The sequence below is a fragment of the Lycium barbarum genome, chromosome 1, assembly GCF_019175385.1.
Source record: "Lycium barbarum isolate Lr01 chromosome 1, ASM1917538v2, whole genome shotgun sequence".
In the NCBI taxonomy this organism is placed as follows: Eukaryota; Viridiplantae; Streptophyta; class Magnoliopsida; order Solanales; family Solanaceae; genus Lycium; species Lycium barbarum.
The window spans coordinates 15,550,596-15,575,944 of NC_083337.1; the positions used below are offsets into that span (position 1 = coordinate 15,550,596).

Sequence of the window (25,349 nt, forward strand, 5' to 3'; positions counted from 1 at the left end):
CCTAAGAGATCTAAGCAGCTAAATATTGGAAAGAAAACATCTAGACCCAGAAAAAGGTCTAGCAACAAAAAGCTAAAGGATCTTCACGTTTGTTAGCTCCTTTTTTCTTCATTTTTCATCCACAACTATTAAACAGCCATGGAAACCACTTCACCACTATCGGTTAGGAGCTAAACACTCCATTAAATCCGGGATGTAATAGCCACATACCACCACTCTTTGGTCACCGTTCAACCCACCAGAAACCAAAATCATCGGTAATACCCACCTTTAAACACCATAACGACGAAGAAAAGCAGAGTCAAAGCATTGTTCGAGTCTGCCGTCGAGTACTGAAAAACAGATCTCTGGTCCGTGTTTATGTCCTTTTGAGGTTTGCTTGTAAAGCTCTAGTTTTGGTTCGTTGATTCCAATCAATTTTCGCTGTACGCAAGCTTTGGCTCATAACTATTTGCTATTCGACATAATGAAGAAATTTTGACTACATAAGGTCCATTTCTAATTTTTACGTTGATGTTCTTCTTTGAATAATTAAGCTCGTGTGATTTCGTCGGATGCTTCTCTAAATTAGTCCAAAGTTTATGCATTCTTTATGTTTGTTGATATTGATAAAGTATGCTGGAAGTTGTTTTGGGTTTAAAGTATCTTTATTTTATTATCTTGTCAAGTTAATAGGAAAATTTCACATGGGTTTTTAGCTAGTATTAGCTATTGTTTGTATGTTTAATCTGATTCGTCGTTTTTGTAGTAATGGAAAATGGACGAGTTTCGTTTGCATGTGGACGTTCTGCACCCTTTGATTCATGCTAAAGTTGACCAACTAATTTGGTAGGCTACCGAATTGAGTTAAAATCATTTTTCGGGATTGAGAGCAAACGCATATGTATTGGTTAATTTTTAATCAAAAAGCAAGCATAATAATAATAGTAATAATGATTGTGTTCACCGTGTAGACAGACTCGTTCTTTGGTTAAATGCATATAATTAAAGAAAAGTCATGGGGGTCATCCCGGCTCCTGGACCCTCTAATAATAATTGTGTTGACCAAGTGGACAGATCCGTTCCTTAGTTAAATGTATATAATTGAAAAAAAGTCATGTGGGTCATCCCGCTCCTTGACCCTCTAATAATAATTGTGTTGACCATGTGGACAGACCAGTTCTTTGGTTAAATGCATATAATTAAAGAAAAGTCATGTGGGTCATTTCGCTCCTTGACACTCTAATAATATATAATTAATGAAAGATTTTGCGTGCATACACGCTCCTAGGCCTAAACAATTAAAATAGTTTTTGTCCGAGAATTAATTATAACCAAGTATAAGCCTAGAACCATGGGACTCGGGGAATGCCTAACATCTTCTCTTCGGTCAACAAAATTTCTTTGGGGAATGCCTAACACCTTCTCTTCGGTCAACAGAATTTCTTACCCGGTCTTTTGTTTTCGCAGACCAAACAAAAAATAAAGAGTCATTTCCTTTTGATTAGGGATTCAATAAGGTGACTTGGAACACTAAAACTCAATCCAAGTGACGACTCTGTAAATAAATAATCCCTATTCAAAACAGTCACTTCAAATGGAAAAACCCTTTAAACAATAAAAACCTGTGCGCGTTCTTCGCGCGGGGTGGAAAAAGGGGTGTGACATTAGTCAAGTCAGACCTTAAGCCATAGCTTTAGATTCCGAAGTTAGTCAAGTCAGGCCTTAAGGTATAACTTTATATTCCGAAGTTAGTAAGTCAGGCCTTAAGGCATAGCTTTATATTCCGAAATTAGTCAAGTTAGGCCTTAAAGGCCTAACTTTATATTCCAAAGTTAGTCAAGTTAGGCTTCAAGGAATAACTTTAGATTCCAAAGTTAGTCAAGTTAGACTCCAAGGTATAACTATGTATTCCAAAGTTAGTCAAATGAGGCCTTAAAGCCTAACTTTATATTCCGAAATTAGTCAAGCCAGGCCTTAAGACTAACTTTATATTCTAAAGTTAGTCCAGTCAGACCTTAAGGCATAACTTTAAATTCAAAGTTAGTCTGGTCGCGAGCTTATCATTTTTGGAGAAAAAAAAAGACGAAATTTCATGGCTGATTTAGAGTCTTTGTTCACTGAAACACACGAACCCATTTGCTATAAACGCAAACACCTTTTTGTTACAAATTAAAAATGAATCCATGTATCTCTATCTTCTGTTTTTTTTTTTAAATTCAAACTAGGAGTGTAAAATGTATTTTTAGGATTAGCTTAAGATGAACAGCATTCTGAAGAGCAACATATATTATTAGAAACATCTATCAGGAAGCAGCCATAACCATCCTGATACCAAGTGATAAATGCAAAAGAAAAGTGTTACTATACGGCCTTCTGTCACGTCCTTAGTCTTCAACTAAGCGCACGTGCGGCACTTGACAACTCGCTCACGTTCTTGCCCAACTTGCTCACGATCTTGCTATGCCAAGTCAACCTAGATTACTACACTCAATATCGCTAAGGGAATAGTAATTGAGAAAGACAAGAGAAATTTGCTAGAAGAAAGCTTTTTATTATAGAAGAGTTGATTGATTTTTGCTTGATGGTTTACAAATGAATGATCCTTCAATTTATACTACTCACATAGGGACTAGTATGTAAATAATAATTATTATACAAGTCCCTACATATTTACAGATAAGCCCCTATTCTAGAAATATCTACACAACTAGAATATTCCAAGGACTTTTCATGCAATTCCATAAGGTTCTAAAGTCTTCCACGAGAAATTTTCATATTTCTCTAGAATCTTCTCACATAAGCTAGCCTCTTTTCCATGTAAGCATCCACATAAGCTTCCTACATGGCAAAAATAGTTCCATGTGGCGCCTAGGTGGCATGATGACATGGCGGGTCATCACACTCTCCCTCACCTGATGTTGCGACGACCGCGGCACACTGCTGCTGCTTAAACTATCGACACTACAAGAAAATGTCAAAATTGTGACAGACAAATCCGTCACAAATCATCGATTGTGACGGATTTGTGACGGAATTACAGACGTCCCAGAACCCTTGGTCATAAAGTCTTTGTGACGAATTTGAATTCCGTCACAAATATTTGTCACGGAATTGTCACAACCCAGTCTGTTACAATATAGAGCCTTGTATTTGGCTTAAATTCCATCACAAAATTGAGATCAATTTTTGACGGCTTTCTCCGTCACAAAACAATGACAGAATAATTTCCGTGACAATCTATATCTAGCACAACAATTGTAACTGAATATTTCGATACAAATAAATTGTGACAGAATCTTTGGTCACAAATTGTTTGCCATGCAACTTTATTGTGACATATTTAGTATAGATTATGACAAACTAAATAATAATTAAACAATACTTTTGAATTTGACAATATTATTCAATATATATAGTAAATTAGCTAAATGCGTAAAATATAACTAACCAGCAAAATATGACAAACATAATATTAAATTTATAATACAAAAACTTACAGTTAAAACACGCAAATACACAACTTCAATAAGCAAAAGTCTACAAAAATTTTAAACTTACAAAGCATCCAACTAACAAAAGTCTGACAATGTTGAAAACAACACTTAGAATATCCAACTAACCAAAGTCTAAAATGTTAAACACTTAAGAATTTGGTGAGTCCCTGTTAGGGAGAGTAGGACTATCAGATGAGCGAGAAGATAACCCCATCAAGCTCATCATGTGAGACCATCGATCCTCCATAGACTTAATCGATCCGAGACCTCCTTCTCTACGCGTTGTTGCACTTCCGCCTCTACACGCTCCTAAAGAATCCTCTCTTGATTTTCTTTCATTCGTAACATCTCTTCCTTAAGTAATTTGATGCGCTCTTGATCAGCAGCACGATCAGTCACTATATTGCATGAAGTGGCAGAATTATAATCTTTATACATAGTCAAGGCTTGAGAGCCCAATCCATACACACGTCGTTTTTTCTCTCCACTCACAACATCCAAGTATATACGATTTACATCGAGTTCTTGAACTTCTTGTGAATCATCTGATGAGCTTATAGCAGCAGCCACCCTAGCCTCCATTTCATCCTGAAAATACCCAAATAATTAGCTACCAAACACCAAGATTTCCACAAATAAGTACATATTACAAGAAAAATAACTACATCAGGAATATTTTGAAATAACATTTCACATGGAGGAGAAGAAGACTTGCATCATGGAGTCCATTCATATGGAAGATTTATGCTATCGGTTCATTGAGCCTACATGCATAGGAGCAGATATGAAAATTTTAAAAATTGAATACTATGAGAATCAGCTATGGTACAAAAATCATTGCGGGTGTGTGCTAGTTTGCAGATAATGTGGGCATTTAAACAAGGAGAGATGCTGTTGCTGATACAAACCATGCCTACAGGAGATCTTGTTTGGACAAGAATATAAGGCATAACATGAATGTCAGCATGGCACATTACAGCTTTGAATTTGCAGAATTGCCTAATTTTCTGCAATTTCTCATGCAGTAACTTGGCAAAACTCTGTAGCAACTGAAGTTTGGGTGGAGCAGTGTGTGATTGGTACACATGGGGCTGAAGGCTAGAATGGGGCACAAGTTCTGCACATATGCAGCATTAATGAACTATAGCAAACTAGGGTCCTGATGGTTAGTGGTGTTACTCAACTAAAGGAGAAAATATGGTTGGAGTTGATTGCTAGTGTGGAAAGGAGGAAGTGTTTCTACTATCATGTTCCAGTCCTATGGGAGGAGAACTTGGCGGTATTTTATTCTAACTCTATTTTCTTTTTTTGCAGGTATTTATGCAAGGAAATTTACATACAGCACAAGTGGTGGAATTCTAAAACTTTGCTTATACCATTGGTTCTTCTGGAAATGATGTGGTCCAACCTTTCTTAAGTCTCTATTTAAGTGTCCTAGTCTTTCAAAAATGTTATGATAATCTTATCAGATATAAAATGTCCTAATTTTTTCTTCTTCTAAATTCAGCTGCTTCTCATGATTTACTCAAGCTACACTTTCAAGAAAAAATGAATTTCATTCCTCTCATCACATGATTTTGGTTCGACCAGGACTGAAGTTGCTATTTGAGTATGCTACTTCAACATGTATCACTTAAGTGTATGATTTCAATCTCCTCAAAGTTTTTCCTTTTTCCAAATTGGATCCAAATCATTACTCGAAGTAATAATTAACATTTTAATTTGAGATTTAGTATAGCATTCCTCGATTTCTTTGATCATTTGAACAAACAGATTTGTTCAGGGAATTCCTAACTACGACCAGAAACCGAGCAAAAACAGATTGATTATCTTTAATTTTTGAAGTTCCTTTTTAATTGATGTTGAGTCTTGAATTCTACCAACCGAAACCTTACCAGACCGAATAAGAAATATCGAACCGTACCGGACCGAATAAGAAATACCGAACTGTACCAAACTAACTTTGGTATGGTCTGCATATACAATTACAACGCCAACAACATACTCAGTGTATTTCCTAAAAGATTCGGTACATACAATTGATAAACCGAATACCGAACCACCACCAACAACAACAATTGTCACGACCCAATTCACGAGTCGTGGTGGCACCTACACTATCCCCCCGAGTAGGCGAACCACATTCCTAATATCAAGTTAAATAAGCGGGAAATTAAAGAAGAAGAAGCTATCAAGTCTTCAATACTTATCATCACTAGAATGTCACGACATCCCCCTAAAATCTGGTCAAAAGGTACAAGAGCGCTAAACATAGTCCGGAATACCAGTCTGAAAATACCCGATGGTTGCATATTGTCTGCTGAATATAAAAGCAGAAATAAATAAAGGAGGTCCTTCAGGGGCCACGGATGACCAAGTAGCTCACCCTGAATGACTGAAAGATGTCACCCTCGCATATCAGCCATGGGGTATAGAACTGGATCCTGGATCGTACTCTGCACTCAACAAAAAGTGCAGCAAGAGTAGTATCAGTACAACACTAGTACCGGTAAGCATCATAGGCCGACAATGATTAGATAACGCATGAAAAAGTGGAAACTAACAAGTAGCACATAAAGCCAACAGGTATGGTCACATATCATGTACAAGTAAAGTGTAAAGAAATCATAAAATCAACCAAGATAGATATAGTTCACCAAATGACCATTCAAATATATGAGTGGATGAATGCAATGCAGTGCAATGCAACAGTGTCCTCTCTCACTCCACTATCGTACACACATGCTAAGGGCAGTGCCTCAAAGCCATGACCCATGGGGGATCCGCGAAGTCCATGTACCACTTGTGCTCTCCGGCAGAAACCTCGAAGGTTTTCAATCACTCTCGATCTCCAGCAAAGACCTCAGAGTCTCTCTGTCACTCTCAATCTCCGGCAAAAACCTTGGAGTCTCTCAATCACTTAGCTCACCATCATCACAAGAATAATATGGAAGGCATGTCATGTATGATATCAGTCTCAACAATATCACCAATATACAATCAACAAATACAAGTCATATTAATGTTACCATTCCTTTCCATATGATGAGTGAGCTAGTATGTGACAGAGATACAAACAGGTGATAATCACAAAAAATAACACATATGGCGACAAGCCCACATAACAGCTGACAAAGCCAACCTAATTGGAATCCACCTCCAATTCATGCCCGAAGGCCTATATGCTATCCCCGTCACTTTCTACAACTACAAACGATTCTCTAATCAAAGTCTAACTAAAGTAGACCGTAACCTACCTCGAAGGCCGAGCGGGTGCCTCGAATGATCAAACCAATGCCTTCCCTTTGCGGAGAGCCTCTGAACGATCAAAGTCTATCAAATATGTGATTTACATTAGAATACGAATCTAAGGACACCCATATTGTCATACTTATATTAGAAACCCAAAAACGAACTTAAAAAGTGACCATGGGCCCACAAGGGCAAAATTGGAATTTTATTAGAAAATCATATCACCCATAATCTAAGGGTCATAGATCCATAAAATTAGTCATTTTCATCCATAAATGGACTCGCAAATCATTAATTCTCATCTCTTAAGACTAGGGCTCAAAACCTTCAATTATCCCAAAATCTTAATTGCCATGAATTTGGAGGTGTACATTTAATTTAGTACATCTAATATTTGACTTCATATACCCAATATATCAAAACTATAGTCAAAACATCTAAGTCATAAGAGAAATTTTGAAACATTAAGAAATTGACGAACCAGTAATTTGGAATAAGCATTACATATGAACTCGTTAGAATTAGAAAAGCAGTAGCTTAGAAGCATATCTTCATTATTACCCACAATTATTCATAATCATTACCCAATCAAAATGGCAAATTAGAACACTTATTTTATGTCATCAATGGAAATATTGAAATTCTACCAAGGCTTAATACTATATAAATCATTATACGTCTTATAAAAGGACAACCAAAGGGAGTTACCCAATTTGCCAAGAAAAGCTACGAACAGGTGCTAGAATTCTCCATATTCACAACAAGTGAATTGAACCCACAATGTCTAGAATCCTAATTTTATTCCCTCCTCAATCATCTTTTGATTAACCTCCTCATCATTATTTAATCATTGTTACCCATTATTTCATAATAATTATGTATATGACTAAATCAATTAAACTACAACAAGAACCAAATATAAATGAAACCTACCTGCACTAACTTTCGGCCACGACGTTCCCTGTCAATATTGCCCACAGTTTGTAGTGTTAATGTAAATGTTAAAACCTCACACCAAACTCTCTGCAATGGAGGTTAAACTAGTATCTGATGTCTTATGATAACTCCCTAACTTTTTATGTACCACATGAAATGTAACTGCCCTACACTTTTTCTTTTTCTTTTTCAGATCCCATACTAATTTGAGGACTAAATATAACCCCTAAGCCACTTGCACGAAAGAAATATAAGGTGGGCCTAGCCCAATAGCTTATTACAATATTGATCCACTTCACTTATTCACTTGGCCACTTTGAGTACTTTAAAAATTTACATACTCCGTCAAATAATCTATTTACTAAATTATGCCTTATATGTGTGCAACTCATATTCCTATAAGTAGCTATTCACACACATTAAATAAATATATTTCAAGAATTACCCATCAATTAAATCGCCGTGCCACCCACTCCGCAAGTCAAAAATACCTTTTAAAAGTACGAAGGTGTATTTTAGCGAAAATGAGACCAAAAGTGCTAAACGACCAAATGGGTCGTTACAACAATATACCTAGTTTAATCCCATGACTGGAAATGCAAACCATTGAAACCAAGCATCCATTGATGCAGCTAGAAAATGCACACCTTGAAATTCTTAAACCACTAAAACTGACTCATCTTAACTCTTATATAATCTGCACTTCACATCTCCAATTACCTATTACCTATTCCCTATTCACTCTTTTTCTCAAATACAAGTCTTCTTAGGTTATCAAATGTGGAATGAGGGAGCTGTTACTTTTGAGAGTAAGCCAAAGTAACAACACTCGTGGTGGAATCAAGAATCTAAACCTTCAAGTTTGTGACAATCTTCCTAATTTGAAGACTATAGGTCCAGATTTAAAGAGACATAGGCATGTGTCCTCAGAGCTGTGTGCTTTTTCCAGATCAGAATGCCTTTTGTCTGGAACAGACACTAAAGTGTTCTCCTCTATTTCAGCCAAAACTATAAGGTCTTATAACACATTAGCAACTGGCCAGTCTACTTATCATTTGCCAAGAGCAGTGCAAATTTCAGAGCTACATTAGTGCTGTATCAAAATTCAGTCAATTATTGCAATTCAAGAGTGAACTTCTACCAAATCTATTTATGCAATCCATGGGAGCTTGAGATGTGACAAATCTTTTTTCCTTTATTTTTTTTCTTCCAAGTCTTTAAGGATAAGAATCTTTGTTAGATACTGAGCATTTTTTCCAGGCATCTAATGTGAAAGTACTAACAGCCATGAGCCATCCATAAAGGCAGATACGAGAGTATATTTGTGGAGAGAATAAGAGAACAACAATATTTTTGGAGTTGGGATATACTCTTATCACGCTTCTTGGTAATGAATAAATTGAAAAAAAAACCACACTTCTTGTTTTAGAGTCAAACTAATTATTACTTGCTTAGAGTTAAAATTTTCATCCAGCCATCTAATTTAGGGACCCGTTTGGATATAATTGTAATGTAAGTTATGTAAAGTTTATACTTTGCTTAACACCAAATAATTGTGCTGATAATGTAGAGTTGAATTCATAATATAAACTTTTTAGTACTTTGAATATATTAGAATATCTGTTTTTTACCTAAATTATGCCTTGATACATCAAGGAGATTATGCCCAAATCTTTCACAAAATATACAAGTAGATAAGAAAGTAATAGATACACAAACTGCACATGAACTTGACAACTCCTACTCTCCTAGAACAATCACGTATCACTTTCCCAGTAATTTATCTTCCACAAGAACTAAGGTAGGACTTGAAAAACACAATGATAAACTTTTAGCTGATGAGGCAAAAGAAAATAACATGACTTTATGATGGTTTAGTACATAAAGGAACATGTCAAGGCACCAGGACAAAAAATTTAAGTTGTATAGGCTGATGTCCAAGCTGAAGTCCCTTATCATCACATATTTTATCCTCTTGATCCTACATATAGGAAATCATGTGGTACAATTCAGGATGCTACATGGTAAGACACACATGATCCATTGGTTGACTATGCTTCAATGGGTGGTATTAGCACCTAGTGCTCATTCCCTTGAAGGGTGGACAACTTATGGTGAATGTAGTGATAATACTTGGTTTAGAACTACAGTGGAGATTAAGATACAAGGATGGAACCAGTATTACAGGGATAGAATGCAGGTTGGCTTTTCCCCTGGTTCTAAGGCAGATATACAAGGTTATGTACAAATGGGAAGGACAACAAAAACTGGTGCAGCAGTTGGACTAAAGGATGTGCAGGATCAACTTGCTGGTTTGCAGAGATAGTAACTGGGAAGAAATACAAGGAAAACACCAGATGTCATAGGGTATCACAACAACAAAATAGGCCATATATGCAAAAATCAGATTTTGCAGAGGATATTTGGCATTTCACCACTTCACTGAACCATTTTTTTGGTCATTTCATGATCAAAATCTGGTCTTTACACTTAATTATGATGCAATTTTTAGATTTTTAGTTGTTTTTTTAGCAAATAGGAGATGGTTTGAAAATTTCTAAAGGCATCAGGGGATTATAAGGTACAATATGGACAAAAACGCATTATGTCGCTGGTGTGCTGAGCCTGCTAAGATACAAGAAAATCTGCACAAAGGCTGCTCTTTTCATGTGCAGATGGTTCAGGGGAAATATTGGCAATTTGGCTATATTGGTTGCAAACAGGTCGTGTAAACCAGTAACTAATCCCAAAACGGAAGTACTAAAAAAACTCATTGCAAAAATTAACCCAAAATTATAACCATTCTGCAGATCGTTAAGTTACAAAAGAAACTTACATTAATTCTCTTAGACTTGGGATCAACAAAGCTGCCATCCTTTCTTTTGTGCAGCTTCTTAAAGACATCCCATGAATTTGCAGGACGACGTAGGTCTATTTCCTGGAAAATAGAGTTTAATATTGAAGTACAAGATAAGGTTAGAGAATTACTCTACTAAAAAGTTGAATTTGATACCAATTTTATAGTATGCTCCACTGCTGATTTAGAACCACCAATATGCTTGCTTGGACCAGTGCCTGGACCACCGGTCTCACTGTGTCGATTTTGAGTGGCGATACGAGATTTTTCCAGCCACTTGTCATAGGCCCAATATGTCTTCCAACTTTCCCATACATCTTCTGGAACAAAAGTAGGCCTGGGACATTTTCGCCAACTGTGAAATTTCTTAGAGTATAAGGTGGATGCCACTTTACCCCAGGTGTGTTCGATTACGGTAGTCTCAGAAGGGTTCCACTGATATAATTTCTGGCAAAAAATTCGATCAGTGACATAAACACCATTTTTTGAAGAAAAACAAGGCAGGGTAGATTCTAATAAGCCTTAAAAAAAAATTAGGTGAGGGACGAAGTTAATCACATATTCGACAGATTTAATCTTCACGAATTAGTAATTTTCTCTTTAATCAAAACAAGTAACTTTTTCCCTGATCAAAATAGTAACCTTTTTCTCTAAAAAAATAGTAACTTTTTTCTCTAATCAAAATAGTAACTTTTTTTCTCTAAAAAATAGTAACTTTTTTCTCTAATCAAAGTAGTAGTTTTTTTTTTTTTAAAAAAAAACAAGTAACTTTTTTCTCTAATCAAAATACAAAATAGTAAAATTTTTTCTCTAAAAAATAGTAACTTTTTTCTCTAATCAAAGTAGTAGTTTTTTTTTTTTTTTTTATTAAAAACAAGTAGCTTTTTGCTTTTCAGACATCAAGACCTAGTTCAAACCGATTTTATTTTTTAGTAAAATTACATCTAAGCAGCCCCTTCATCTCAACACGAAAAAGGAACACTCCTTCAAAATAGTGCTATAGTTTAAATGAGAAGCATACTCATGTTGTAAGACTGAGAAAATAATTCAAAACTAAGGGAAACATTCAACACTGAAAACTTTACAAAAACAAGCTTTAAGGTCACAAACCAACCACCAACGAAACTAAACAAAACAAGTTTCCGAAAGGAAATTTCAAAACGTGGCGCAACAATGTACTGGTAACATCTTTGACGAGCCCAATACTTAACCAAACATCATGAAGTCGATATATTTACATGCTAATTTTTAGCTAAAATAGGTAGTAAAAACAGAATTTCTTTTGAACATGTACCATCTGCAGTTGCTGTTGTGATGGCACATATACCATCTGCAGTTTCTTTTGGAATCTGAGGTAAGGCTATAACATCCTCCTATGATTATAACAAACTCCAACCCAGAATTTCACTGGGCTAATTAATAAAAAAAAAGGAAAAATACTTATATAAGTTTTTAATGTAGAGAAATAATTACCACAAATTCATGCGAATAGAATTTACGAGTGGATTCACTAACATCCTTCCATGAGTAACCAGTAGCATCTTGTCGTTCCTTGAATGTTTCTGTGATGCTCTTCGAAATAGAATGACCATTAGGAACAAACCTGAAACAAAATTGACAACAAATAAATAACACATTTCTTGATATTTATATTTTTAAAAACCTAAAACCATTTATACAAAAACAGATTTTCTTACTTTTCTCCTACAACGGAGATGACCAACCGACTAGATGTCGATGAGCCGCCAGTAGACCCAATAGAGATATCTGGAGTACTTGGAGTAGTAGGAGTACAAGGAACACCGACAACTGATGATGGCGAATCACTCATATTCTTAAGTGTCAATTACCTATGCCTTGCACAACTTTGAATAAAAACAAAACAACTAATGAAATAATTCAGAACATGATAAAGTTTAACAACTGCAACAACAAAGTTCTTGGAAAATAAAGCAACTAGCTTTCAAATTATATTAGTTCATTTTGTAGATACAAAATATTAGATGTCCAACACAAATTACAAGATATAAGGACATAATTAAAAAAGTGAAAAGTGCTTATAACGTACGATTACTTAAAGTTAAAACAATCTGAATTTTCTATAGTAACATTAGCTTAACTTACTGACGAAATTCATTAAAAGGTACATTCAAAATCAGACTCATTAAAACACACAAACTTTTTGTCACGCCCCAAAACCCACCCTAGACGTGACCGGCATCCGACGTCATGAACAACATCGGAAGAACCTAAACGACACAATAATAATACTTGAACCCGCCAGGTTCAACATTCGCCTCCAACAATTTATAAATTAAATGTAACACATCATGATCACATGAATTAAATCAGCAGAAGTCTTTATAAGTAAATAGTCATAAACGTGACAAACATCCATTAAGTCGTACGAGACTTTGACAATCTACCCACAATTCTAACAACTATCTATGGAGCTTCTAAGAGACATAACAATCGTCAAACTTCGGGACGCAGCCCGGAAATCTAGAATAATAAATGAAACAGGAAGTGTCCCACAAACAAGGATGGGGGCTCACCCAAATCAGCACCAGCAGCAGCAAGTCCTCTTAAGCGTCGAAAGTATCACGAACCTGCTCTTCTTTGTTACCTAACATACCATCAGAAACAAAAATGGTATGCCTGAGTACTTTTGTACTCAGTGAGAGCCTCGGGGACAACAAGTATTATAAAAATAAAATATAATAATACATAAAGAAATCAGTTCTGAATGGATAGTATAAAAACAGTCATTCCCCTTTTGTGATTCTTAATATCATTTGCTAAGCAGTTTACAAAGCCATTAATCGATATAAAAACAGGTATTCAGCACATGTATCTCAATAAGAATTGTCAAAATCAATTACAAAGCCTTTTGTCAATTTATAACTTCAAATATGCCTTTCTAATCAATTAAGATTGTCAACGACCGTCCCATGAGAGAATAAGAATATCACACATGCCAATACAGGCCCAAGAATCAATCATATCGCGCATAGCGCACCACACCGGAACATATAATTCTCGGTGACCACTCATCCTCCCGAATGGCTAGGCATAAACATAACAATAAAGTCCATGGCATAGAAGCCGATTCAAAAATTGTCTCAAAGCAGTCACAACATCAATAACATTAAAGTTCATTACACATATCGATCAACGAAAGACATATTAACTTAACTCCTTACCATTTACCATGCCAAACATTTCACTTACGAATTCAATATCACCACAGGCCACTCAAAGGCAACAAGATACAAAGCAAGCCACTCATAGGCAAACTAATCAATCAATCGTTACTCCGGGTTAGGAAACCACAGAGGCTAATCGTCCTCTGGACTAGCACAGCAATAGATACTCCGGGCTAGGAAGCAACGGAGGCTAATCGTCCTCTGGACTAGCACAACAATAGATACTCCGTGCTAGGAAGCAACGGAGGCTAATTGTCCTCTGGACTAGCACAGCTTGCCCATACAGGCCCAAACACAAACAAAATACAAATCATGTCATATTACCAAATTATCAATCATGGCTTAGAGCCGAATTTCACTTCTCAAGTCATCATCTCAAATAGAGGCATTTCAAGTTACAACCGATTGAGAATCTTATTCAAATATCTTATTCAATTTCAAGTTTAAGAAACCCATTTAACAACAAAACAAGTTGAAGGTCTAACCTTTAGAAGATTAAGTTCAATCATCCAATAATGGGGAAAAGCGAGTTTCACAAAGTAGTATAGTTCGTGTAAGGTTCGATGCGGGCTTGACCCTACACATGCATGACCTTGTCTAAAAGAAATAATCTTTGTAGTCAAATTATCATTACGGACCATTATGCCATATTGAAAGGATAAGTTATTCCGACCAATGTTTGAAAACGTATAACTTCTTTACGAAAGATTTCCATGTCTTAAATCTTCAATGAGAATATCATTACCAACCCTTAACCATCATTATTAAACATATCTTATAGAGGAAAACATTCATAATATCACATACATATATAGGGTTTGTTACAATCTAGGTTTAATGTGGGTTTGTCCCCTCACACACATTAACCACCATTTAAACATGAATTAGAGTTCAAGGAACATGAAAAGATTGCTTTTCCTTTCATTCATTAAAGGATCTTGAATAATATTTATACTTCCAAATTCAAGAACAACAACATCAACAACAATCTCAACAATTATTTTATATCAATATCCAACTAATTCTATCCATTTAATCATACCAAAACAGCCCACAAATCATTTGATATCCAAAAATTTTAACCGAGCTTTCAATGTCATTTTCTCTATTCTAACCCGTCAAATCTATCATTGATAAGGGTGAGAACATTATTAAAATCTTAGACATACATTAGGGTTTTGTATGAGAAGTTCACCCTTTCTATTCAATAAAGAACTTTCAAGAAAAAAAGTCATGCATTCCAAAATAAGATTTTCAAAAGAGACATACCTTAATTGCTCCAAAACTTGAATTAAAGACTTGAATTTTGGAGAAGATTTCCTAAATCTTGATTCTTGAATCTTGAGATGGGTTTTCTTGAAAACCCTAGATTAGGAATGATGATTTCTTGTTTAGATTGCAAGGATATATGTTAGAATGGAGTTGGAATAATTAGAATGGACTTACCTTGGTGTTCTTGATGTTGGAGGAGAGTAGGAGGTTGTTCTAGGGTTTGAGGGAATGAAAAATAATGACTTGAACTGATATGGATGAATATATAATGTTCTGGAAAATACAATTTACGTCCAGCACTGTGCTGGCCGTATTTTCTGTTTACGGGCCGTAAACTGACTTTACGGGTCGTATTTTGCACACGGACTACACTGTGTCTCTTCAGTAAAATGGCTATAACTCTTTGCACAGATGTCCGTTTGACCCCCGTAAGATACCGTTGGAAAGGTATTTCAAAGATCTACAACTTTCATCAAGGAAGTTTTCCCAAATTCCAAATACGGTTTGAAATACGGGTCGTAAAGTGAAATACGGTCCGTATTTAACCTTATGACCTCAAACATGTCAAATTCCAGAATGTTCAGAAATTCTTGGTTTCAGTTCACGACTTGGTTTACAGCCAGTAAACTGAAATACGACCACTGTTCATGGGCGTAAACCACCATATCACAACTGAACGGAAAAATTTCAATTCCCACATTCTTTATCTGATTTTCTAAGTCTAGGATCATGATCAAAGTTTAAGTTAAAGGTACGGGGTGTTACACTTTTATTCACTTTCTTCTTCCTCTCCTTCCTCCTCATCCTCCTCCTCCTCCTCTTCATCTTCATCTTCATCCTCATCCTCATCCTCATCCTCGTCCTCGTCCTCTTTCTCTTCCTCTTTCTCATCATCGTCCTCCATGTCAACGAGCATACGATTTGGATCATTCAGTGTTTGAAGTGTTTCATTTGCATTACAATCAATTTCATGCACTTGACTATCATCCTCTTGCAAAGCTGGATCGCTCAATGTATGAGGTTGCTCAGCTATGTTTGGAACATCTACAACTGAGCGTGCCTTTATCTTGCAAACAGCCAACCATTCATTCCCTGTCCTCTTTAGAGTAGGATATGTTTCAAGATACACCTGGGTAGCTTGCACAGCCATAATAAATGGTTCATATTTGTTAAAGGTCCTTCTCTTGTTAACATCAACAAGGTTATATTATGGATGTACTCTTGTACCATGTTCTGGTGTTGGATCAAACCAAGAACATTTAAATAACAAGGTTCTCTTAAATGGTAATGCAGGATACTCTAACTGCAAAATCTCTACCAATCGACCATAGTAATCCATATCATCTGCACTGTGGCTAGAGCCCTTGATACATACACCAATATTCATTGTAGATCTACTTGAACCGTATTCTTCGGTGTGAAACTTGTAACTATTTATGACATATCCATTAAAGGGTTGAACCTTATGAAATGGCCCTTCTGCAAAATCCTTCATGATTTGATTGTTGATGCCGGATGAAGGATCACGTGCCTATTGACATTATAAGTAATTAAGCATGCATATAGATTATATTTTATAGACAAAAAAGAATAATGTAAACCTATTAATACTTACGTATCTCTCAAACCAAGATGCAAACCCTGTTTCAAGTTTAGTATCAATCTCGCTATCTTGAATGTATGGTTGAATTTGTCTCAAGTTATCTTCATAAATTCTGAAGAAAGAAAGCTAATTCGATTTAACAATATCAAATGTAAATGATATTGATATTTGAATCATGATTAACTTACTTTATATATGGTTTCACTTCATCACAATTCAACGGAATATATGTGCGAGCTGCATGATATTCTTTATCATCTAACCTTCTTTTTTTCTTCTTACCAAAACCTTTACCAGCATGCTTGAAAATTGAGAGCATTCTAGGATGGCCCTCTCCCACCCCACCATCATCTGAATTTCGTGGCACTTTCCTAAGCCTTGTCGAAATGTGCGACTCAAAATAGTGCGCACAAAACGATGATGTTTCTTCAACCAGACATACATTGCACATAGAACCTTCGACTCTATTCTTATTTTTGACATTATTCTTCAACCTTCGGAGATTCCTTCATACATTAAATAAGTATGTCAAATATGATATTTGGGTTCATTTACATTCTTATAATATATAATTAATTTGATTTACCTCTCATACGGATACATCCATCGGTATTGAACTGGGCCAGCTAAACGTGCTTCGTAAGCTAAATGGATAGGAAGATGTTCCATAGAATCCCAGAAGCTAGGAGGAAAAATACGTTCAAGCTTATTCAAGATGAGAGGAATATTTCTTTCTAATTGTCCCATTTGTTCCTCTATTATTGTAGTAGAGGTGAGATCTTTAAAGAAAAGACTCAACTCTGCCAATGGTTGCCACACATTTTGTGGAAGCAGTTCTCGAAATGCAATAGGTATTAGGCGTTGCATAAACACATGACAATCATGACTCTTCATACCAAATAGTTTAAGCTTGTTCATGTCAACACATCTTCCCATGTTAGACACATAACCATCAGGAAATCTCAACTCTTGCAACCACTTACAAAGCACTTCTTTTGCATTATCGTCTAACATATAACAAGCTTTTGGATACTTTTTGGTACTTTCATCCTGATGTAACTCTGGACGATGGCAAAGTAATTTCAAATCTGCGCTAGATTTTGCATTGTCCTTTGTTTTCCCCTTGACATTCATCAAGGTGTTAAAAATGTTATCGAACACGTTCTTTTCTATGTGCATCACATCAAGGTTATGCCTAATAAGATTTGTCTTCCAGTAAGGCAAGTCCCAAAATATACTTCTTTTCTTCCAACCACACCCACTATTCTTTGAGATTCTTGCATTTATCGCATCAAAACCAAGTTCTGTGACTTTCATGAGCCCCAAATATTCAATCTCCCTAAGTATTTGTAAACCCGATTGTTCAGTTGATACAACTTTATGTACTGTTTGGCCCTTCTTGAACCATTTTTTGTTCCTTCGCCACGGATGATCCAATGGTAAGAACTTTCTATGATTGTCAAACCATGAGACCTTTCTACCATTGGGTAGTGAAAAAGCATTTGAGTCTTCCTTGCAATAAGGGCAAGCTAATTTTCCTGCTGTACTCCAACCCGGCAACATTGAGTACGCTGGAAAATCACTTATTGTCCATATCAATGCAACTTTCATTTGAAAATTATTCTTACTTGAAGCATCATATGTTTGGACTCCCTCCTCCCATAATTCTTTTAACTCATGAATGAGGGGTTGCAAGAAGACATCGACTTTTTGTTTTGGGTTTTTTGGGCCAGACATAATCACAGATAAAAACATGTAATCATCCTTCATGCATATCCAGGGTGGCAAATTATATGGCGTAACTATCACAGGCCAAGAAGAATATGGTCTGCCTGATTGACCAAACGGTTGAAACCCATCAGTAGACTAACCCAATCTAACATTTCTTACTTCGGATGCAAAACATGGATATGCCTGATCAAAATTCTTCCAAGCAGGAGAATCTGAGGGATGACGCATGACACCATCCCTTTCATGCTCAGAATGCCATCTCATATGCTTTGCAGTAGCATTAGATGTATACAACCTTTGCAAACGCGGAGTCAAAGGAAAATAAGACATCTGCTTATAAGGAATATTAGTCTGCTGCTTGGAATGTCGATGTTTTGATCTCTTGAATCGAGGGTGAGCACAAAACTTGCAATTGACAAGTTCACTATCTTCACGCTAATAAATCATACAGCTATTTTTGCAACAGTCAATCTTCTCTACCGGCAAACCCAATCCTCGCATTAGCTTTTTGGTACTATAGAAGCTATCTGTCACTATGTTGTCAGTTGGCATCAATTCTGATAGAAATTGACATAACTCATCATACAACCTTTCAGAAAAATGACGTTCTGCCTTTAGATTCAATAAACGAGCAACGACAGATAATTGTGAATGTCTATGTGGGTTTCCCGCCCAAATTTCCTGTTCGGACGCTTTGACCAAATCATAAAGATGTTGTGCTGTTGGATTTGGGTCTTCTTCCAAGTTGCATCATAAGAAGGCCTAACAACATCAAAAACCATAGACCGAAATGCATTATTAGACTGAGAATTCACAGTTTCACCCAAAGCTTCTCCTAGATGATCATTAAGCACGCTTGGATATGGATAACTTTCTCCATGGTGATACCAACAGTAATAACCCAGTACAATGCCGAAAGTCCCAAGATGTGACATGACTGTAAACTCATCCAAAATGTTTTTATTGCGACACTTACGATGATTACAGGGACATCTTAACTTTCCACCATCTATGCATTGTGGATGTCTTTTAGCAAATGTAACGAAGTCCTCAACCCCATCAATAAACCTAGGATTTATAAATCCATCTTCCAATATTCTATCATACATCCACTCACGATTAGAATTATTCATATTGTGCTCTCTGACACAAAGACAAATACATGTTAGAGCTTAAATGATGATAAGTTGTTTCTGACCGAAAAGGAAAATAATTTGACAAGATCCAAATATAATAAGAAAAGTCACAAGTTTTCTATTTAAATTAAAGCACTTTCAACGATTATATGTGTTATCATGCAATAAAAGTTCCAACCAAAGCACAAATACAATGCCAATATTGAAATAAGGATTACCATTCACTATATAAATACGAAAAATACTTGAAATTGCGTACTTTCTTTTTATCTTTTCACTAGGAATATGCTTGACTTTTGCTTAAATGTTGAAGAACCTGATCCAAAAAAAAGAGAATAATAAAACCAAACATAATGGAAATAAGCATAGTGCATCCATACCACAATATTCACAAAATGCCAGTCTTTTCTAGACATTAAAAAAAAACGCAAAAAAGGAGTTCAACAGAAGTTTAACAATAAAGAAAAATGAGAACTGAGAAGACTGCGTATAATGGAAACCAATATAATGCATTCACAAACGCAAAAAAGGAGTTCAACAGAAGTTTAACAATAAAGCAAAATGAGAACTGAGAAGACTGCGTATAATGGAAACCAATATAATGCATTCACACCAGAAAATATGAATAAAGTACAACCCATTTTCTACTCACACCACATAAACATCAAAATAATTGCAGTAAATGAGTTGAACATATGTTGACAAACTAAATATCAACAAAACTAAGCACAAACCCAACAAGCATTAGCTAAAGAACAAAAATGGTAGAAACCCAAATGAATAAAACACTAAAGAATGAACCAAAAAGCTTAAAAATTACTTCAAACCCACTTCAGTAAAGGACCCAATTTAATAGTTTGATCAAGACCAAAGACCAATTTTAGCCTAAATCAGAGTTTTTTTTAACTTAGATTAGAGGACCTAACAACAAAACCCAAAAATTATTCACTTTAGAAAACTTATTCAAGAAAAATGGAGACAAATTGGAGCAGGAGTTAAAGGACCCAAAAGTTATTCAATATAGATGAAGTAAACAGAGAAAATACAAACCTGTGAAGTCTAGAAGTGTTGAAAATTCGCTATTGTTGCTTTGAAAGAGAAAATCACCATTGTTGTTTTGAAGGAGAAAAATAAATTCCTTTTTAGGAGAGTTTTGTGGAAGTGGGAGAAAAATAAAAGACTATCTACGTACGATAAAGGGGTTTGGGGTGGGAAAAACGAAAATATTGCGGGAAAGTTGAAAAGTTGACCAAATTTTTCTTAAATTGTATCAGAAAAGATGTCAAAAACTAATTGTGACCGAAAATAGTTTATCACAAAGTTAAGGATTTATTATTTTATTCTATTTTTACATTTTGTGACGGAAAGAACAATCTGTCACAAATTTAGTGACGGACTTGTGACAACATGTTGTCACATATTTTCATTTCTATAACTTTGTGATGGAAATTTTTTTGTCACAAAAATTATATTAAATATTTGTTACAATTCTGTCACAAATCCATCACTATAAGAGTTTTTATAGAAACAAAAAATTATTTTAAAAATTTCATCTAGATGAGGTTAATTTGTCACAAATCCGTCAAAATTCCGTGACAATTTGTGACGGACTCATCCGTCTCAAAAATTCCGTCACAATTTTGACATTTTCTTGTAGTGCGACTCTTGTTTTTAAACTGCCACAACTCTTCGTATCGCTCACATGAGACCTCTTCCGGTGATTGCCCCTTCTTTGTTTTGTTTATTGGTTAGTCAACTAACATTGTTTCTGTTCAACACTTCTCATCCCTCTGCTTGAAATACACCATTGTTGATACTTGGAGCTCCTGGGTTTGAAATCTGAAGGAGGAGAGAGGATGAAGTTGGGGAAGAAGATAAGCTGGAGAAGAAACCTAAGCTATGTGGGATGGGAGGGGTAATGTTGGAGAAGAAACCTAAGCTATGTGGGATGGAAGGGGTAATTTCATCCACTTATTATTAACTTAAAGTGTTGAAGGCTAAAAACTAAAGGGAAAAGGACAGAAACGTCCGACTAGGTGAAACTAATCCCACCCGATGGCCCAAGTTTCCCCAAACCCAATTTGTAGCCCGCCCAGCCCATCTACTACCAAAAAAAAATAAAGACCTTTTGTGGCGACTTTAGTCAACACTAAAAGTAGTCACTAAAAGTTCGTTGCAAAAAAAAAAAAAAAAAAAAAAAAAAAGAGGACTTATTGTTTCAACTTTAGTCGCCTTTAAAGATCAAATATGTATAGAAAATGTATCATGCGTATAAAAAATGTATCATTGTTGTATAGAACATGTATCTTAGGTTTGTATCATTGGAGTATAATTTGTGTATATTAAATGTATCATCAACGTATACTCACTAATCATACTTATATTATATATTACTATGTACATTATACATTGATTATACACTAAGGGGTCGTTTGGTAGACGGTATAAGGCAGGATATATCGACATTAAATTTTTGGGTTAAATTTGTACCATGTTTGGTTTGAGTTACTAATTAGTCCCGGTATAAAACTATACCACAATCTTGGATAATATTATCCCATTTCCTAGGTGGTATGACAAATACCAAGCACATGCTTTGAATTATATATGCTACATCCCTCCTTTAATCCAATGAACCAAACAAAGAAGAAGTACTAATAATCCATAGGTTATTTAGTCCCACGATTATAATCGCATGACTATAATTCTAGCATAACTTTGTCCACATACCAAACAACCACTAATGATTCACATATTATACATATTCCATACATAAGTATAGAAAATGTATCGTTGTTGTATAATTTATGTATAAACTGTATCATTCTTGTATAGAAAGTGTCATACGTCTAGACAATGTATCATACATATATAATATATAAAATGTATCATTCTTGTATAGAAAGTGTATATAAACTGTATCATTCTTGTATAGAAACTATATACATAATTCCAGCATATGTATATAAACTGTATCATTGTTGTATAGAAAGTGTATCATACGTATAAAAAATGTGTCATATATATACAGTAGTGATACATATTCTATACAACATTGATTATATCCCAAAACATGTATAATATGTGGATAATATATGTATAATCAATGTATACTTACACATTATACACATATTATATATGTTTTGGGATATTTCTTGAAGGCTCAATCAACGTATAAATATACACATATTATACATGTTTTGGGATATTTTTTGAAAGCTCAATCATTGTATAAGTATACACATATTATACATGTTTTGAAATATTTTTCGAAGGCTCAATATGAATTTTGACCTTTAGTGTGACTTTTTGATCTTTAGTTGCCACTAAAAAATCTAATTTTTCTGTAGCAAGCCTTTAGTGGCGACTCTTTTTACCTTTTGTGGCGGCTTAAAATTTGTTTTTTTTTTTAAAAAAAAAATGTGTTTGGGCGGCTGGGCTGGCTAGCACGTGGTATTACTTTGGGCCGAAAGGTCAGTTTGCGGTATTAGGTCCAAACGTGGGATTACTTTGGGCTGAAAGGCCACTTTCTGTCTTTTTCCCAAAACTAAAACAATGAGATAGGCGGAACAAAAATTAAAGACCAACCCAAAATAAGGCATTTGTGCTAATGACCCGCTTGGCTTCTTTTTTTTTTTTTGCTCGGATTGCCCGTCATTTGGGGTGGTCTTTAATTTTTGCCCTTCAAATTGGTAATCTTTAATTTTTACCCCTCGCCTAATACCCCGATGTTGCGGATTCGAACTCCAGCTCAACTGAAAAAAAAAATCGCTAGGCAGAATTTTGCAAATCTGCCCAGCAAAATTCTGCCTTAAGGCAGAATTTTGGGCCGCACAGGCATAATTTGCATGGGCAGAAATTCTGCCTGTGCCATGTAAATTCTGCCTGAAGAGCAAAATTTAAAGACCACCATTTTGAGGGGTAAAAATTAAAGACCACCCTCAGCGAAGGGTAATCCTGCAAATTGCTCGCTTGGCTTTATATTTTGGACCTGTAAGGTCCAGCAACATCCCGGTGTATTGAAATGTGCTCTTTCTGCCCCATAATATTTCTACTTTAACCCATGCTTCGTCGTCAGTAATCATTATTAAAAAAAAAAAATCACGTGGACCCCATACTAAAAACACCAAGCAATATTAAAAAAAAAAAAAAAGTGGACCCCACCATCTCAAAACTCATGTTAAAAAAAAAGTGGACCCCATATTAAAAAAAATCAAGCAATATTAAAAAAAAAAGTGGACCCCATATTAAAAAAAAGCAATGTAAAAAAAAAAAACATGCATCCCATATTAAAAAATCAAACAATATTCATGTAATTCCCAAAGTATCCCTATTAAGTGTAAGACCCCGTAAACTTGAACTAGGTGTGATTGTGTAATGATCTAGTATTAAGATGATATTATATCTATATGAATCCATTCTTGATGAATTCGGGTGGAAGATGGTCGTTTTGAAGTCAAACCAACTAGTGAAGTTCTTAAGGCCTCTTAAATTCGCCTAAGTTTTGGTAGGTCTGTCTTCTGGGCGATTTTCATGAAAATGTGTTGCGAATTTGGAAAAACTTCTTTCATGAATGTTGTATCTCTTTGAAATAGCTTTCCAACGGTAGGTCGCCCAGCCCAAGAAAAGTTACGTGCAAAACGTTATGCCCATTTTACTGAAGCCTATCTTCGCTGGAAATTTGTCCTGTGTTACGGTGAGACGTTACGGACCGTAACACGTGTTACGGGCCGTAACATGGCACCGTAACGTGTCAAAAAATACCAGAACTCTCTGAAAATTTTCACTAAAGGACGGTCCAAAGAACGGTCCGTAACACGAAGGACGGTCCGTCTTTCGGGGGCGTCCTTTGGGCCATTTTCACCAGAAAAAATATAAATAGGACACTTGTTTTGTTTATTCCTCCACTTCCTAAACAACCCTAAGGACGAAAATCATTCCCCCAAGTCTTCAAATCAAAGGTAAGGGCATCCTTAACATTACTAATTCATTCTAACATCAAACTCATGATTCTTAACATGATTTTTATGATCAAAACCTAGGGTTTGCAACATAATTCTTCCCAAAGTGATTCAAGCTAGGGTTTGGGTGTTCTTCATTAGAAAAGTGATTTGTTAAACGTTGTTTAACAAATTAAGGTATGTCTCTCTTTTAAAAACTTATTTTGAATGAAAATCACTTTTTGAAACTATTGTTGGAAGTATAAATTTTATTCAAGATTCTTTAATGAATGAAAGGAAAAGCAATCTTTTCATATTTCTTGAACTTTAATTCATGTCTAAATGGTGGTTAATGTGTGTGAGGGGACAAACCCACATTAAACCTAGATTGTAACAAACCCTATATATGTATAAGCTATTATGAATGTTTTCCTCTATGAGAGATGTTTAGTAATGCTAGTTAAGAGTTGGTAATGACATTCTCATTGGTGAATTGGGACATGGAAATCTTTGTAACAAGGTTGTACGTTTTCAAAACATTGATTGGAATGACTTATTCTTTCGATATGCATAATGAACGTTAATGTTATTGATGGTGTGACTACTTTGAGACAATTTGTGAATCCGCTTCTATGCTATGAACTTTGTTTTGGTGTTTGGCCTAGCTACTCGGGAGGAAGTGTAGCCACTATGGATCCTAGTGTGTCATTGCCTAGCCATTCGGGAGGAAGAGTGGCCACCGCTGGGTTCGCTACCCGGGGTGTGATTTATGCCTGGCTATTCGGGAGGAAGGATAGCCACCGCGTATTACATAGTCCGGTGTGGTTTATGCCTAGCTATTCGGGAGGAAGGATAGCCACCGAGAATTATATATTCCGGTGTGGTGCGCTATGTGCGATATGCTTGATTCTTGGGCCTATATTGGCATGTGTGACATTCT

At 35.6% G+C, this 25,349-nt stretch overlaps 3 protein-coding genes across 3 annotated transcripts; all 3 read right to left on the reverse strand.

The window, feature by feature from the left end:
* Positions 1–10,572: 10,572 nt before the first annotated feature.
* Positions 10,573–12,381, reverse strand: LOC132630977 (uncharacterized). Its single transcript, XM_060346588.1, has 3 exons — positions 12,219–12,381; positions 11,995–12,124; positions 10,573–10,968 (listed from the first exon to the last, which is right to left on the reverse strand). The coding sequence occupies exons 1-3, from the start codon at positions 12,350–12,352 to the stop codon at positions 10,657–10,659; spliced, it is 576 nt and encodes a 191-aa protein (XP_060202571.1). The 5' UTR covers positions 12,353–12,381; the 3' UTR covers positions 10,573–10,656.
* Positions 12,382–15,768: 3,387 nt separating this feature from the next.
* LOC132609963 (uncharacterized) lies at positions 15,769–16,149 on the reverse strand. Its single transcript, XM_060324196.1, has one exon. The coding sequence runs from the start codon at positions 16,147–16,149 to the stop codon at positions 15,769–15,771; it is 381 nt and encodes a 126-aa protein (XP_060180179.1).
* A 57-nt stretch (positions 16,150–16,206) lies between these two features.
* On the reverse strand, positions 16,207–19,466 carry LOC132609973 (uncharacterized). The gene is made up of 6 exons (XM_060324206.1): positions 19,113–19,466; positions 18,814–18,945; positions 18,493–18,768; positions 17,189–18,366; positions 16,615–16,714; positions 16,207–16,530 (listed from the first exon to the last, which is right to left on the reverse strand). The coding sequence occupies exons 1-6, from the start codon at positions 19,464–19,466 to the stop codon at positions 16,207–16,209; spliced, it is 2,364 nt and encodes a 787-aa protein (XP_060180189.1).
* Positions 19,467–25,349: the final 5,883 nt, after the last annotated feature.